An 18,923-nucleotide genomic window follows, 5' to 3' on the forward strand; every position below is an offset into this window, starting at 1 on the left:
GAGTGAATGTCTTTTGTGAGCTAGAGATAATAGTGGGAAATGATTACATTAAAATGGGCTCCCTGATTTCAGGGGAGGCCATGAAGCTCCAGGTGGCAGAGTCAAAGTAGCAGCATTTAGCTGTTAGAGAGAAGGTGGACATGTTTCCATAACATGCAGCGAGGCCTGTGTGACAGTCAAAATGGTTTAACCCTCAGGGCAGCGGACAAGGTATCAACGGGTCCATTAGACTGAAAGAGATGGACTAAAGTCTTACATGATGGAATAATCAGAAGAACTCTACTTAGGTTTGATGAACAGTGAGACATAACCTCTCAAACAACTCCAGACAGAGTTAGTTTCTAGAACCCGAGCATCTGGCTTGAGGGGGGAGGCCTAGAATCCATGGATAAGGACTTTGTAAGGACATAATAAGAATATAAACTCTCCCTCCTAACCTTCCTTAAAGAGGCCTGTGACCTTTTACCAGGGTGACTATACACCAGAGAAAGAAATATCTAGACCTTTGAGAGAATTTAGGTGCTGCCTCTGAGCTTACATAATTCCTGGGGATTCAAAACATCCTAAGTTTACCTGCCAAACTGGGGACTGATAGGAGTCAGGTGATACATAGATAAAAGTTTGACTTGGTTACAGCTCACTGTGGATTCAGTGGGTCAGTCACCCAGTCTGTGTTACTTCCTCAGTTTCTGAGTTTATGGTTGGAATGAGAAAGAAAAGCAAAGTATTTAGATTCTATGCACTAAAGTGTTACTAGACTGTCCAAACCAAGGTAATAATGGTGATGACAGCTAATATTTATTGAGTGATTATTATGTGCCAGGCACTGTGCCAAGTGTTTTACATGATCTCATTTAATTCTCTCAAAAAGCTCTTTTTGTTCTTGCTTTTATTGTTTCCATTTTACAGATGAGGAAAGATGGATTAACTTGTCCAAAGTTATACCTCTAGTGCATGGTAGAGCTGTGTTCAGTCCAGCCTCTCTGACACCAAAGCTCGTGCTCTCAATCATGGCTCTCCACTGCCTTATCTATGTCTGCTATGTCGCATGAGTATTGATTTACTAATTCATTAATTTGAATTGAGAATCACATTGAGCCATGTAAACCGATAACAATTTGTTTTTCTCTTCCTGCTTTGTTTTCTAGGCTGACTTCATGCTCAGGGGACTCAGGCAGTCTGGTGTTGGCAGATGGCAAAGGAGATCTGAAGTGTCATATTACGGCAAACCCATTCAAGGTAGACTTGGTGTCTGAAGAGGAGGTCGTGATGAGCATAAACTCCCTGGGCCAATTGTACTTTGAGCACCTGCAAATTCGTCTCAAGCAAAGGTATTTTTGCACATTACTTGACACATAAAGAACTTAAAAAAACCTGATTGTGAATACTAGTTGCCTAAATAGATAATATATCCCCATAGAAAATTGATTTGCCTTATTTGCTGGAATATCGTTCTGAGAAATTTCGTCTTTTCACCTGTGCAGGTGAATGCAGGCTTGATGACAAGAATGATTCCCAGACTTTTGCAAACATAACACTCTTAACACATCCTGTGTTTTTGACTGATGGCGTTCTCTACCCTCCCCACCCTTCTAAAAAAGCACTCTGTTGACTTTATAAATGTTAATGTGAACTAACACGTCTTCAGGATTTCACTTTACCCCCTTACAATAACATGAGTTACCCTAGACTTGAATAGTTGTCTAGGAATTTTCTGGGACCAACCACTGATCAAAGCTGTTTGTGTGGGGGTCACATGAATTAGGAAGTAGGAGAAGGAGGAGATTCTTCTTCCATTTTTACCAATATTGTTTTTAAATCCTCTAGTCTGTAATTCTTTCTATGTTTATTCTAATAATGAACGTTTTTTATGATCTGCAGAGAGCATTCAACATTCCTTATTCCCACATAGTGATTTTTTTCTGGGTTTCAGCTTATTTTTAATCCCACATAGTGATTTTTTTTTCTGGGTTTCAACTTATTTTTAAATTTTAATATTAAAAAATCTTATTTTCTTATCACAGAAATAGTATGTGTTCATTGTAGGAAAAATTGAAAATATTGAAAAGAAGAAAAAATAACCATAATCCTGCCACCTACTTTGTTAGTACCTTATGAATATTCTTCAATTATCTTTTTTTAATTGAAAAATACTAATAACATGACTAATACCTGTGTACCCAGTACCCAGGTTATTTATATTTAAAACATTTTTTTCTTTTAATAAACTCCCATTATTTTTTGTTTTATTTTGTTTTAGAGGTGATATCTAAGTTGGGCCTTTTTATTTTTATTTATTTTTTTTTTTTTTTGAGGAAGATGAGCCTTGAGCTAACTGCTGCCAGTTCTTCTCTTTTTGCTGAGAAAGACTGGCCCTGAGCTAACATCCATGCCCATCTTCCTCTACTTTTCATATGTGGGATGCCTGCCACAGCATGGCGTGCCAAGCAGTGCCATGTCCACACCCGGGATCCGAACTACAGGCTGCCGAAGTGGAATGTGCAAACTTAACCGCTGCCCACCGGGCCGGCCCCTATTTATTTTTTAAATAAGCACATGGTACAAAAGGGAATATATGGAGGGGGTGAAAAGTCTCCCTCACCATCTATCCTTGAGCTACCCAGTTCCATCTTTGAAAGTAACTGGTGTTTCCAGTTCACTATGTATCCCTCCAGAGATAATTTATGCCTACACAATAAGGTATATATTCTTTGTTTTTTCCTTTCCCAACACAAATGGTACTACCTTTACACGTCATTCTGTGCCTTGCCTTTCTTCCTTTGCCAATGTGATAGTTCCTAATTTCTTTAAAGCAGCTACATAACTTCTATTGTATGGTTGTACCATGATTCATTTAGTAAATTGCTATTGATGGACTTGAAAGTTGTTTCTAATCTTGTTTTACAACTGTTGCGAATAACCATGTATATGTGTCATTTTGCGTACGTGCAAGTATATCCGTATACTAGAATCATGGAAGTATAATTGCTGATCACATAGTTTGTGCATTTGTAATTTTGATAGATAATTGCCAAATTGCCTTCCAAGAGATTGTATACTAGTTTGTATTTCTACCATTTGTATTTATATTTGTGTTAGGAAAATCAGATTATCCACCTGGAAAAAATTAAGTTAGATCCTAACCTCTCAACTTCAGCAAAAATGAATTCTAGATGAATAAAAATTAACATAAAAAAACATAAAAATACAAGAAGATATTGACTATTTTAATAATCTTTTCAGTGTGACAAATCTGAAGAGCCATGAGGAAAAGGACTGATAGATTTGATTACTTAAAAATTTTAAACTTTATTATAGCCACCAAAAATTAAAAAAAAAACTTGAACAAAATGGAAAGGCAAGGACTTCTAATTTCCGGTCTTGTGTATGAAGAGCTTAGAAGTTGCCACAAAGTCCTAACAAGTAAAAAGTTGAACAAACTGAAAAATCAACGACTCTTCTTAGTAGATCCATGAGAGAAATGAGGTCATTGGGCTAACTGCTACCCCCAAAATTGGAGAGACAGATAGGCGGATACAGAGAATCACAATTTACCAGAGCAGAAACCCACGAACAGAAACCTCCTGGGAACCAGCGCCTGGGTGGGAAAATCTAAACTGCAATTGACAAATTGCTGGAGGCTCAGTGTGGATGACTCTGAGAGTTAGAAACTTCAGGGGAACCTAATCATGGGGCTTCTTCACACTTTGGTGTGTTTTATCTCCAGGCTCTCAAAGTGAATATTAGAGCAAAATCCCCTTGTGCTCCCGACAGGGGTACAGGAAAAGGACTGGTGATGGTTAATTTTATATGTCACCTTGACTGGGCCAAGGAATGTCCAGGAGCTGGTAAAACGTGATTTCTGGGTGTGTCTGTGAGGGTGTTTCCAGAAGAGATTCGCACTTGAATTGGTAAACTGAGTAAAGATGATCACCCTCACCAAAGGAGGTGGGCGTCATCCATTTTATTGAGGCCCTGAACAGAACAAAAAGGCAGAGGAAGGATGAACTTGCTCTCTGCTGAGTGGAGATGTTCATCTTCTCCTACCCTCAGATTCTGCAATCCTGGTTCTCGGACCTTCACACGCAGACCAGGACTAACACCGTAGACCCCTGGTTCTCTGGCCTTCGAACCTGGACTAGGACTTTCTCCATTGGCTCCCCTGGTTCTCAGGTCTTCCAGTTTGGACTGGAACTATACCATCGGCTTTCCCGAGCCCCTTAGTTTACAGACAGCAGACTGTGAGACTTCTCAGCCTCCATAATCATATGAGCCAATCCCTCATAATAAATCTCTTTCTATACATCTCTATATATCCTATTAGTTCTGTTTCTCTGGAAAACTCTGACTAATACAGGAACCATTTTGAAATATGCCAGAGCATTCTATTCTTCTTAACAAGCACTGCCCTCAGGAGAAACTACTTTACCAGAGCCTAAACAGCTGGGGTTTCATCAGAGCCTAACCTACCTGGGGGAAGGGAAATACCCAACTCCAGCTCTCTCTAACCTTCCATGTAGGGGAAGGGAAATACCTCACTCCAACCATCTCCTGAGTGGGTTGAGGTGGGCAGAGAACAGCTGAGAAGCACAGGTAGAGGTTACAGTTCAAGGGCACAAGCTCACCAAGACGGAGACCTAATCACAACACTACGGAAAGCTTCCGCTCCCACCACACCTTGCTACTACATTACTAAATAGCTATTTACTGCAGTTCCTTTTACACAGTACATACTGTCCACTTTTCAACAAAAAAATTGCAAGGCATACAAAAAGAAAAAAAACACTGTTTGAAAAGACTAAACAAGCATCAGAACCAGAGTCAGATATGGCAGAAATGTTGGAATTATCAGACCAGGAATTTTTTTAAAACTATCATGAACTTGCTGTGAGCTTTAATGGAAAAAGGAAACAACATGCAAGAACAGTTGGATAATGTAAGCAGAGAGAAGGAAATTCTAAGAAAGAACCAAAGAGAATGCGAGAAGAGAAGAATAAAGCTGAAGGACTAACATTAACCTATTTCAAGACTTATTATAAAGCTACATTGTGTGACACTGGTATAAAGACAAGACAGGTAAATAAATCAATAGAATGTAATAGGGAGTCCAGAAATAGATCCACTCATATAAGGACAACTGACCTTTTACAAAGATGCATTTCAGTGGAGAAAGAATAGTCTGTTCAACAAGTGGTATTGGAACATTTGGGTATCTGTTAGCAAAAAATGAACTTCAATCCAAAAGAAAATTGCTTAAAATACAATGTAGACCTAAATTTAAAACCTAAAACTTCTAGACAATAACAGAAAATCTTGATGACCTTGGATTAGACAAAGATGTCTTAGATAAGACACCAAAAGCATGATCCACAAAAGAAAAAACTAATAGAATGGACATAAACAAAAGTAAAAACACCTGCCCTTTGGAAGACACTATGAAGAGAATGAAAAGATAAGTCATAGCCTGAGAGAAAATAATTGCAAGTCATATATGTTATAAAGAAGTTGTATCCATAATAGCGAAGGAACTCTCAAAATTTAATCATAAGAAAATCTAATAAACCAAAGATTTAAGCAGATACTTCATCAAAGAAGATATATAAGTGACAAATAAGCACTTGAAAAATATGTTCAATGCCATTAGTCAATAGGGAATTGCAAACTAAGACAATAATGACATACTACCACAGACCTATTAAAATGGCTAAAATTAAAAAGGCAGACCATATCAAGTGTTGACAAGAATGTGGAGCAACCGGAATTCTCATACTCTTCTTTTTTAGGAATGTAAAATGGTACAACCACTTTGGAAAACAGTTTGTGGGTTTCTTAAAAAGTAAAATATCTACCATATCTGCCATATACTCCAGCCATTCCATAGCTAGAGAGTGTCCCACAAGAAATGAAAGTGTATGTCGCTACAAAGATGTGTACCCAGATATTCATAGCAGCATTATTTGTGCTAACCAAAAACTGGAAACAACACAAATGTCCATCAGTAGGTAAATGGATAAACAAACTGGTATATCCATAAAATGGGATACTACTTAGGTATAAAAAGGTCCGAACTATTGATACACTTAATAAAATGAATGAATATCAAAATAATTATGAACTTTGACCCAAAATAAAAAATTAACCCAAAATGTATTATTAAAAAACCCAGAACAGGGGCTGGCCCAGTGGCATGCGTGTGCCTCGCTTCAGCGGCCTGGGGTTCACGGGTTCAGATCCCAGGTGCAGACCTACACACCACTCCTCAAGCCACACTGTGGTGGCATCCCACATACAAAATAGAGGAACATTGGCACAGATGTTAGCTCAGGGCCAATCTTCCTCACCAAAAAACCCTAAAACAGCATAGTGTACAATACCATTTATATAAAATTCTACACATGCAAAGTGGTTACCTGAGGATGGGAGTGGGAATACAAAAAGAGGTGGGGAGGGAAGGATTACAAACAGACACAAGGCAACTTTTGGGAGTAATGGATGATCGGTATCTTTATTGTGCTTATGGTTTCATGGGTGTATACATATGCCAAAACTTATTAAATTGTGCACTTAAAATATGTTCAGTTTATTGTATGTAAATTCTACCTCAATAAAGTTAAAAAAACAAAAAGAAATGCTAAAGATCAAAAATACTGTAATAGAGATGAAGAATGCCTTTGATGGGTTCATTAGTAGACTGGATGCAGCTGAGGAAAGAATCTCTGAGCTCAAGGATATGATGATAGAAACATCCAAATAAAAAGCAAACAGAAAAATGCTGGGAAAAAAATCCTAGAATAGACTATCCAAGAACTGTGGGACAAGTACAAAAGATATACCACATAAAAGGGATACTGAAAGAGAAGAATCAGAGAAAGGAACAGAAGTAATATTTGAAGCAATAATGACTGGGAATTTTCCCAAAATTAATGTCAGACATCAAACCACAGATCCAGGAAGCTCAGAGAACATCAAGTAGGATAAATGCTAAAAGAAACGACACCCAGGCATATCATGTTCAAACTTCAGAAAATCAAATATAAAGTAAAAATCTTGAAAGAAGCCAGAGAAAAAAATTTTACCTATAGAGAAGCAAAGATAAGAATTCTATCTGACTTCTAAGAAACCAAGCAAGCAAGAAGAGAGGGGAATAAAGTAAAGTCTTGAGAGGAAAAAACTATGAACCTAGAATTCTATACCCTGTGAAATTACCCTTCAAAACTGAAGGAGAAAAGAATTCCTCAGACAGACAAAAAAATAAAGACTTTTTCAGACAAGCAGATTCGTTTTCAATAACCTGCCTTGCAAGAAATGTTTTAAAAAAGTTCTTCAGAGAGAAGGAAAATGGTATAAGTCAGAAACTTGAATCTACATAAAGAAAGAAAGACCATCAGAGAATAAATAAGTGAAGGTAAAATAAAAACTTTTATTTTTCCTATTCATATTTGATCTAACAGATAGCAGTTTGTTCAAAATTAAATAGCAACAATGTACTCAATTGTATATGCTTATGTACATATGTGTATATGTATATTTATTTATGTTTGCTTATGTATGTGTAAAATGAATGACAGCCAATGATATAAGGGACAGGAGAGAAGAATTAAGAATATTTTGTTATTATAAGGCACTTGCACTATACCAACTACTATACTGTGAAGCAGTATAGTGTTGTTTGAAAGTGGATTTGAATTAGTTGGAAATTTATATTGCAAATTCTAGAAAAAACACTAAAAATAGTTTAAAAAGAAGTATAATTGATATGTTAAGGAAAGAGAGAAAATAGAATCATATAAAATGCTCAATTAAAACCACAGATGGCAGAAAAAGTGTAGAGGACAAAAATAGGAACAGAACAAGGGCAACAAATAGAAAATGGTAACAAATATGGTGGAGATTAATCCACCTATATCAATAATCACCTTGAATGTCAAGGGTCTAAATACACCACTCAAAAAACAGAGATCGTCAGTATGGACCTACAAACAAGACATAGCTATATGTTGTCTGCAAGAAACACATGTTAAATATAAAGACACATATGATTAAAATTAAAAAGATGGAGAAAGATATACCATGTTTAAACTAATCGAAAGAAAGGGGGAGTAGTTATATTAATTTTAGAAAGAGCAGACTTCAGAACAGGGAAAGTTATTAGAGATAAAAAAGGATATTGTATGATGATAAAGGAGTCAATTCTCTGAGAAGACATAATAATCTTTAATGTGTATGTGCCTAACAACAGGGCATCAAAATAAGTGAGGCAAAACTGATAGAAATGCAAGGAGAAATAGGCGAATCCTCTATTATAATTAGAGACCTTAATGCCCTTCTATCAGAAATGGACAGATCCAGCAGAGAGAAAATCAGTAAGGATGTAGTTGAATTCAACAGCACCATCAATCAACTGGATATAATTGATATCTATAGACTTATTCATCCAACAGCAGTAGAATACACTTTCATTTCAAGCTCACATGGAACATTCACCAATATAGACCATATTTGAGGTCATAAAAGACACCTTAACGAACTTAAATGAATAGAAATCACACAATCCTTATTCTCAGACCACCGTGGAATTAAACTAGAAATCAATAGCAGAAAGCTGGAAAATTCCAAAGTACTTGGAGATTAAACAGCACACTTCTAAATAACACATAGGTCAAACAAGAAATCTCAAAAAAAAGTTAAAGATATTTTGAACCAAATGAAAATGAAAATAGAACTTATCAAAATTTGGGGGATGCAGTGAAAGCAGTGCTTAGAGGGAAATTTGTAGCATTGAAAGTATATGTTAGAAAAGAAGAAAGATCTAAAATCAATAATCTAACCTTCCACCTTAGGAAACTAGAAAAGCAAGAGTATGTTAAATCCAAAGTAAGCAAAAGAAAGAAATAAAAATTAGAGGAAAAATCAATGGAATTCAAAACAGGAAATCAAAAGAGAACAACAAAACCAAAAGTTGTTCTTTTAAAAAGATCAATAAAATCAATAAGCCATTAGCCAGGCTAACTAAGAAAAACAGAGAAGACACAAATTAATAATATCATAAAGAGAGGACATCACTGCAGGTATTGTGGACATTAAACAGATAATAAAAGAATATTATAAACAACTCCATGCCCACAAATATGATAACCTAGATGGAACAGAACAATTCCTTAAAACACCAAATCTGCAAAAACTCAGGCAAGAAGAAATAGACAATCTCACTAGGCCTATATCTATTAAATAAATCGAGTCAATAATTAATAACCCTCCAAAACAGAAAGTGCCATGCACAGATGGGTTCACTGGTGAATTTTACCAAACATTTAAGGAAGAAATTATACCAATTCTGTACAATCTCTTCTAGAAAATAGAAGAGGGAATTCTTCCTAACTTATTCTATGAGGCCAACGTTACCATAATACCAAAATAAGACAAAGACATTACAAGAAAACTATAGACCAATATCTATCATCAACATAGATGTAAAAATCTTCAACAAGATATTAGCAAATTGAATTCAACAATTTATAATATGAAAAGAATTATATACCATGACCATCTGGGATTTATCCTAGGCATGCAAAGCTGGTTTGATATTCAAAAATCAATTAATGTAATCTATCACATCAACGAGCTAAAGAAGAAAAATCACATGATCATATCAATAGATGCAGAAAAGGCATTTGACAAAATCCAACACCCATTCGTGTATAAACTCTCAGCAAACTAAGAATAGAGGAGAACTTTCTCAACTTGATAAAGAACATCTACCAAAATCCTACAGCTACTGTCATACTTAATGGTGAGAAGCTCAAAGCTTTCCCACTAAGTCCAGGAACAAAGCAAAGATGTCCCCTCTCACCACCACATTTCAACATCATTCTGGAAGTCCTAGATAATGCAATAAGACAAGAAAAGGAAATAGAAGTTATACAGATTGGGAAGGAAGAAATAAAACTCTCTTTGTGGGGGCCTGCCATGTGGCCAAGTGGTTAGGTTCCTGTGCTCTGCTTTGGCTGCCCAGGGTTTCACCGGTTTGGATCTTGGGCATGGACCTAGCATTGCTCATCAAGCCATATTGAGGTGGCGTCCCACATAGCTCAACTGGAAGGACCTACAACTAGAATATACAACTATGTACTGGGGGACTTTGGGGAGAAGAAGAAAAAAAAAGAAGATTGGCAATAGATGTTAGCTCAGGGCCAATCTTTAAAAAAAAAAAAAACTACTCACTTTGTTCACTGGTGGCATAATTGTCTATGTAGAAAATCCAAAACTGGCACACACACACACAAAACTCCTGGAACTAACAAGCAATTGTAACAAAGGTGCAGGATACAAAGTTAATGTACAAAAGTCAATCACTTTCCTATATACCAGCAATGAACAAGTGGAATTTGAAATTAAAACACATTACTATTTATATAGCACCCCCAAAAATGAAATATTTAGTTATAAATCTAACAAAATATGTACAACATCTATATAAGGAAATCTACAAGACTCTGATGAAAGCAATCAAAGAACTAAATAAATGGAGAGAGACTCCCTATTCATGAATAGGGAAACTCAATATTGTCAAGATGGCAGTCCTTCCCAACTTGATCTACAGATTAAATGCAATCCCAGTCAAAATCCCAGCAAATTATTTTGTGGATGTTGACAAACTGATTCTACAGTTTATGTGACGAGGAAGAAGACCTAGAATACCAATTCAGTGTTGAAGGAGAACAATGTTGCAGGACTGCCACTACCCTACTTCAAGACTTACTATAAAGCTACAGTAGTCAAGACAGTGTGGTGTTAGTGAATGAAGAGACAAATAGATCAATAGAACAAAATAGAGAGCCCAGAAATAGACCTGCATGAATACAGTGAACTGATCTTTGACAAAAGAGCAAAGGCAACACGATGGAGCAAAAATAATCTTTTCAACAAATGGTTCTGGAACAACTGGACATCTACAAACAAAAAAATGAATCTAGACGCAGACTTTACACCCTTCACAAAAATTAACTCAAAATGGATCACAGACCTAAGTCTAAAATGCAAAACTATAAAACTCCTAGAAGATAACGTAGGAGAAAATTTAGATGACCTTGGGTATGGCGATGATTTTTTAGATAAAACACTAAAGGCACAATCCATGAAAGAAATAATTGGTAAATTGGACTTCATTAAAATTTAAAACTATTGCTCTGTAAAAAACAATGTTAAGAAAATGAGAAGACAAGCCACAGACTGGAAGGAAATATTTGCAAAAGACACATCTGATAAAAACTCTGAAAATTCAACCACAAGAAAATGAACATCCAATTTAAAAACAGGCAAAAGACCTGAACAGACACCTCACCAAAGAAGATATAAAGATGGCGAGTAAGCATATGAAAAGATGTTCAACATCATATGTCGTAGGGAATTGCAAATTAAAATAAGATACCACTACACATCTATTAGAATGGCCAAAATCCAAAACACTGGCAGCAAAATGCTGGCAAGAATGTGGAACAACAGGAACTCACATTCATTGCTAGTGGGAATGCAAAATGGTGCAGTCACTTTGGAAGATAGTTTGACAGTTTGTTACAAAACTAAAGATACTCTTACCATACAATCCAGGAGTCGTGCTCTTTGGTATTTACCCAAAGGAGCTGAAAACTTACGTCCATGCAAATAGCTGCACACGGATGTTTACAGCAGCTTTATTTATAATTGCCAAAACTTGGAAGCAACAAAGATGTCCTTCAGTAGGTGAATAGATAAACTGTGGTATATCCAGATAATGGAATATTATTCAATCCCTAAAAGAAAAGAATTATCAAGTCATGAAAAGACATAAAGGAAACTTAAACTCATAATACTAAGTGAAAGAAGCCAATCTGAAAAAGGCTCCATGCTGTGTGATTCCAACTATATGAAATTCTGGAAAAGGCAAAACTAGAGAGAGAGTGAAAAAATTAGTGGTTAAAGGGGCTAATGGGGGAAGCAGGGAGGAGAAGGCAGAGCATAAAAGATTTTTAGGGCAGTGAAAACTCTGGACTATACTACAATGGTGGATACATGTCATTATACATTTGTCAAAATCCATAGAATGTACAACACCAATAGTGAACCCTAATATAAACTAGAGACCTTGAGTGATAATGATGTGTCAGTGTAGGTTCATTGAATCTAACAAATGTGCTCCTCTGATGCAGGATGTTGATAGTGAGGGAGATTGTAAGTGCGTGAGGACGGTGAGTATATGGGGACTCTCTGTACTTTCTGCTCAGTTTTGCTGTGAACCTAAAACTGCTCTAGAAAATAAAGTTTATTAATTAAAAAAATTAAAAAGCAACATACCACTTGCCTTAAATTTCACCATAAATTTTTAACATATATAAGAAATCAAAAATTAATATGCACAATATGGAAAGAGTTTATACAAATCAATAAAAAAAAACAAGCAAATAAAAATGGGAGATACAAACTGCAGCAATGCATATTAATATATGAATATCAAAATTTTTAATATTGAGTGAGAAAACATGTTACAAAAGAATATATACAGTATACTTCTATTTGTATAAAACTTTTTTTAAAAGGCAAAACCAAATAATATATGTTTGAGGATTCATACACTTGTGGGAATACTATAAAAAACAGCAAGGGACTGATCGCACAGAAAATGTAGTTAAGTGGGTACCTCTGAATCGTGGGGGGAGGAGGCAGGTGCATCTGAAGAGAGGCACACAGGAACTCCAGAGGAACAAGTCATTTCTGTTGCTTATGCTTGCTGGTGGGTTCACAGTTGTTCACTTTAGTAGTATGCTTTAAACTCTGCACAGACATTATATACTCTTCTATGTGCATGCTCTGTTTTACACTAAAGAAAAAATTATGTGTAATGAGTATGAATAGACGATTCTCAGAAGAAGAGCTAGAAATACCACTTAATGTATAAAAAGATAATCTACATCATTAATGGTGGAAATTCAAATTGAAAACCATTATCTTTCCTAAGATTTTAGATTGGCAAAGATTTTAAAAATCCATAAAGTCCAGTATTGTTAAGAATGGGGAGAAATGAGCACTCAAATACGACTGTGGGTGATAGAGTAAGTTGTCACAGTCGTTCTGGAAGACAGTATATTATGTTGCTCTGCACTAGGGTGACATTGGGTGAGGGGACCTGTGTTCTACCTTGCTTGCTTATGTTTTGTTTAAATATTATGAGCATGTATTATATTTATAATAAAAAACTGATAAAGATATTTTTAAAGGGTTAATTAGAAAATACAAATATATCTACATTTTTATAAGAAATCAAGCTATTCGATTAATGTTCATCATAAATGTTCAATTTCATAAATTTTTATTTTTATAATGATGTTATTTAATAAGGTAAAAGATATAATTTATGGGGTCTCAAAAGTTGGAAATAAAAATCTTTATCATTAAACAGAATTCTGTCAGTCTTGCCATGAGTGAAACAACTTTATTTCTATTAAAACAGAGCTACCAAAGAAAATGAGGAGGATGCATCAGTTGACACCTCTCAGGTAATCTAGATTGAGCAGTTTATCTTTTTTTATCTTCTTCACTGTCATCATCATTATGTGGAATATAATGGGGCTGTTCTTCCCTTCCTCTACAGAGGGGTACTTTATCAATACTATACTGCACGTCAATGGGACCAACTGTCCTTTTTGCTCACCTTATCATCTCATTGTTTCTTTCATGCATTTGTTCATTCATGTATTCATTCATTCATATAGCAGATAAATCCTGAGACCTGCTTTGTGCCAGGCACAAAAAATTATGCTAGGCAAGGTGAATCAGCAGTGAATAAAACAAAGCCCAGCCTGTCCTCATAAAACAGTATCTATTGAGAAAGACAAACACTAAGTAATTATGAGCATGAGGAGTGTTACAAAAGGGTGCTATAGGAGAATACAAGGAACTTGACCAAGATGAGGGTCAGGAAAGACCTTCTGAAGGAAATAATGTTAAAAATGTATGAGGATACATTAACTAGTCAACAAGTTGGGAAAAAAATATTCCAGATAAAGGGAATTGCATATTCGAAGATCTTGAGGTAAGAAGGAGCACGTTTGAAGAAATAAAGAATATATATATATCATCATGGAGCTTACGTTCTTCTAAGTCATGTTAACTCTTTTGGACTTTATCCTAAAAGCAAAGGAAAACTGTGGAAAGGTTTTAAGTAGCAGAGATACATGGTCAGATTTCTGTTTTTAAAAGATTATTTGGCTGAATTATAGAGAATGGACATTCCAGAAATCTTCTCTTCATCCACAGCCACGTGAATCTTCAAAGGAGCCCTGACAGTAGCTATGACCACCAGGAATGGTGAAAAATATTTTCAGTGCTATAAGGACAAATGTTTCTTCCTCTTAAGAACTGACCCATGTTGATGAGTATGAAAGAGAATAATTTTTCCATTTTCGGACAAGTAAGACAGAGCCTTATCCAGTTTTGTGACAATATGTCAAATCAGCTTTTAGAAGACCTCTGTTAGATAACTCAGTGGTTTTGAGTCACAGACCCCCTTGCAAGAATCTGATGAAAGCTGTGAACCATCTCCGTAGAAAAAGAATTTTTTTCATACTGTTTGAGGGAGTTCCCAAACTGTAACGCCCATCCATGGACCTCAGGAAAATAATCCCTACCTTAAGAATTCAGGAGTGATTGAATAAAAAACACAGACTCACTTTACGGAAGCTTTAATTGTGAAGAAACAACCTAGAAATGGGCAAAGGGCTCATTTTTGAAAGGAAATATATATTTTACACACATATACAATTTTTTTTAAAACTTTTTCATTCTACCAGAGAAAAGGAGACTTTTGTAAAGCTGAGAAAGTTTATAGCTCTAAATCAAAACATTATGAACCTGGGCAGTCGCCATCCCAGTTGACTTGCCTTTTCAAGCCAGCACAGGAACGGAGCCAGTAGTCTGGCTGATTGCAGCAAGGGAAAAAGTGCCCATCTCGGTCAAAATCTGTGCTTAGGGTCTCAAAACAGACCTAAGTTATTTGATTTTAAATGTTTTGCCTCATGTGTTTACAAGGAAAAAAGAATTAAAAAAATCTTATGTACGTAAAGACTGCATTTTTCGAAGTGCTGTTACATCATTTTGGCTCGTGTAAAGATACTCATGTTAAACAGTGTGCCAGTTCCTCAAAAAATCAGTCATAGAATTACAGTATGATCCAGCACTTCCACTCGTGGGTCTATATCCTAAAGTGAAAGCAGGGACTCAAACAGGTATTTGTGTGCCTATGTGCATAGCAGCAGCATTAGTCACAGTAGCCAAAATGTAGAAGCGGTCCGCAATCCAAGTGTCATTGACAGATTAATGCACACACAAAATGTGGTACATACATACAATGGAATATTATTCAACCTTAAAAAGGAAGAAAATTCTGACACAAGCTACAAAATGAATGAATCTGGAAGAGATTATACTAAGTGGAATAAGCCAGTCACAAAAGGACAAATACTGTATGGTTCTACTTAGGTGAGATATCTAGAGTGCTCAGATTCCGAGAGACATGGAGTAGAATGGTGGCTGTCAGGAGCTGGGGGGAGGGAGGAATGGGGAATTATTATTTAATGGGTAAGGAGGTTCAGTTTGGGAAGATGTAAAAGTTCTGGAGATGGATGGTGATAATGGTTGCACAACAATGTGAATGCACTTAATGCCACTTAAAAATAGTTAAAATGGTAAATTTTATGTTATGTATATTTTACCACAATAAAAAATATATTCATGTAAGCTCTAGTTCGTAAGGGTAATTATTGGCATTTATGTATAACACAGATCTAATGTGATAAATATACTGACATCACAAACTGTTCTTTTAAAAGATGAGCTCATTTTCTTGGTCTAATTTTTTAATAATCCAAATAAAATGTGCAGTGTGGTAACCACATTTGTTGCAATGTATAAACTCAATTTGCTCCTTGTTTTTGTACCAACAGGAAAATCAAGAGGATCTGGGCCTGTGGGAGGAGAAATTCGGAAAATTTGTGGATGTCAAAGTTAACGGTAAAATTGAAACTGATGTAGTGTTAAAACAAATCTTTCCAAAATGGCTAAATGTCTCTATCTAAAAGTCCCTTGAGTGGAGCGCCTAAACAAGTGATTTCTGTAAGGTAAACAGAAATCTCAGATTCAGGGCCCCTATTCTTCAATAATGCATCCCAAAGAAAAATAGTGAGTATATGCTTTCTGTGGGGAGTATAAGAGAAGGATAGGACTCATGGAGCTTATGGTCTCATGGAGGGGTTTGGATGAGCACACTGCTTGCGTTATATAGTATATCAGACAGCTGCAAATTCCACATTCTATTTTTATGAGTATCAAGTGATAAGAAACCAACTTCTAGAGCTCGTTAGCTCCAACATTCCAAAGCGGTGGTTCTCAACCTTTTCCAGGCCTCCCCATCATTCACACAAGCATCACATGTCCATCTGTAGCATTTCTCACTAGGCTTAGTGGTACAGGGCGAGGGGGGTGGAGGTGGGGCAGAGTTTGTCTCTTTAGGAAATACCTTTCAGACGCTTGGGGCTTATGTAATTGGAAAAAATATTCACTTTTCTTCCTCCTCCCTATCCTGTAGGATAACAGACCCTCCCTAACTCCTTGAGAATCCCTTTTCTAGCATCTGTTTCTATAGCCTGGTATAATGATCAGGACCCAACAATGTGCTCAAAATTTATAAGTAGGAGGGCCCTCTGGCTCTCCTTTCTTTAACATCATAATCTTCTTTTACCTTCTCTGTAGCACCTCTTTCCATAAACTCCTCCAAATAAGGACCATTTGATGTCAAATACTTTTAACCTGAGAGTGAATTTAAGTCAATGTTCTCTCTCCTAGTTACTTGCATTTTCCCCATATCTCTAAAATAATTGTTAAATACAGGACTTTGTTTTGGTTAAAGGAAATTTATATGTCCACAATCACAGGAAAGGGGCATTTTGAGGAGCCAGGAAAGGTCCTCCTGGTGCCCTTGACATTATAGTCCCTGTACACAGTAAGAATAAATGATCAGGCAGAAGATACCCAGTCTTTCATCTAGCAAAGATTAAAATTGCTCAATATCCTTTGTTTCCTAAAGCAACTAAGTGTGCAGTATATTTTAGAAAAATTTAGATTAGAAAAAATATCTAAAACTTTGTAGCCATGTTTTACAGATAGAAAAGAGATTTACTGTAAATGAGGACACACCTTCAGCACACAGCTAAGGAAATAGAATTAATAAGTCACAAGAGCTTTGCCTTGTGCATTTTTGTATCCCCACAATAGCTGAATATAATATCCTACAGGGAGTCAGCACCCATGATTACTGACTGATCAGAGCAAGCTCAGGTCTCTCGATCCCTAGTCATCTTGCTATACTCGTAGTTAACTCAGTCTCTTTTTAATTAATTGTCCCACTGAGAAGCAAAACTCAGTCAGTATCCTGGTCCCTACAGGTCCTGCCTCCATTGGTTTGGATTTCTCCTTGCATGGATTTGAGCATCTCTATGGGATCCCGCAACATGCAGAATCACACCAACTTAAAAATACTGGGTAAAGTGTCAACAAGAATTCTTACAGGAGGCTCTGGTTTCTGGGCTGGAAATTTCAAAAGGGAAATATGTGAGATATCTGAGCCAGTGCTAATATGTTCCTGGCCTTTTCCCCCTTGTTATTGCTTCCTCCTTGTTAAAGATCTTTAAGAATCTTCCTTGAATGATTGTGCAAAACAGTTCAATTTTTTTTTATTTTTTGGCAAAAATTAAACAATTATAAAAACTGTAATGCTGAACCTAAAAATACAGAGGAAGTAAAAATGTAGAGCTGCTGTGGTTGAAGTGGTGGGGAGATCTTTATCACATTTCCTCCCTGGGTTTTGCTTTCACCTCTCAAGGCCTTTCTGTGGAACCCTGGGAGAATACACTGTGAAAATCACTGACCTAGAAAAAGGCTTTTACCAAAAAACAAGAGTGAGCCAGAAAATGGAAAAGTGCAGCATCTCATATTGTTAGTACCTACAAACATAGGTTCCTTACCGGCCGCACAAGACGGGCCAAATAGGGCCAGCCCGGTGGTGCAGTGGTTAAGTGTGCACATTCTGCTTCAGGGGTTCACCAGTTCAGATCCCAGGTGCGGACATGGCACCCCTTGGCAAGCCAAGCTGTGGTAGGCGTCCCACATATAAAGTAGAGGAAGATGGGCACAGATGTTAGTTCAGGGCTAATCTTCCTCAAAAAATTAATTAATTAATTAATTATTTTTAAAAAGAGGGGCCAAATAAAAACTGGAATGCCAGGCTTATGGCAAGGAAAGGGTTTTCATTTCAGATGATATCAGCTGGGATATGAGAGTGAGCCCTCAAATTTGTCTCAGTTTGTCTTGTCTTCCTGAAAGATGGGAGGCCAGGGGTTTTAAAGATTTGTGAAGAATGTGGCCACTTGTAGATGGTGGGGGAGTCAGTGGCCTTGCTGGTCGGAGCTTTCCCACCAGCCTGCCTTCAGCCCTGGGACACTGTTTACAGGCAGGAGGAGGAGACAATATGGAATCCAGGTGGCTGTCCTTGGCTGTTTGTCTCCATGGCAGATAGTGGATTCTGGAGCCAGGAAGGCAGGGAGTAAGCAGGGAAAGACTGCTTTGGTTTTAACCCCACATATGCTGGGTTTAATGTAGGGGAACTGATATCAGGGCCAGAATCAATATCACCTTTGATTCCTTCAGGAAGTTCATTTCAAACTAACACTATTGAAAAATAAATGCCAGAGGAAGCAAAACCGAAGAGAAACAGAGTCTGATCGTGTTTGCCAGGTTCAGATGCTTTTTACGTGACCAGCAGACATAATGACAGGTGAATCAGGAAGCATGATGGCCATGATGCTCTCACACCAACTTGAGCTCTATGCCCCCTCCCC

The 18,923-nt window shown here is 36.8% G+C and overlaps 1 protein-coding gene across 2 annotated transcripts in view; it reads left to right on the forward strand.

Moving 5' to 3' along the window:
* The window catches only part of GANC (glucosidase alpha, neutral C), a 79,813-nt gene that overhangs the window by 15,323 nt on the left and 45,567 nt on the right, over positions 1-18,923 (forward strand). For both annotated transcript variants that reach the window (XM_046649725.1, XM_046649733.1), the window contains exons 5-8: positions 1,149-1,331; positions 13,484-13,529; positions 15,975-16,041; positions 17,472-17,568. In XM_046649725.1, the coding sequence (XP_046505681.1) occupies positions 1,149-1,331; positions 13,484-13,529; positions 15,975-16,041; positions 17,472-17,568 (393 nt within the window). The remainder of the gene's footprint in view (positions 1-1,148; positions 1,332-13,483; positions 13,530-15,974; positions 16,042-17,471; positions 17,569-18,923) is intronic.

The sequence above is a fragment of the Equus quagga genome, chromosome 2 (genome assembly GCF_021613505.1).
Source record: "Equus quagga isolate Etosha38 chromosome 2, UCLA_HA_Equagga_1.0, whole genome shotgun sequence".
Lineage (NCBI taxonomy): Eukaryota > Metazoa > Chordata > Mammalia > Perissodactyla > Equidae > Equus > Equus quagga.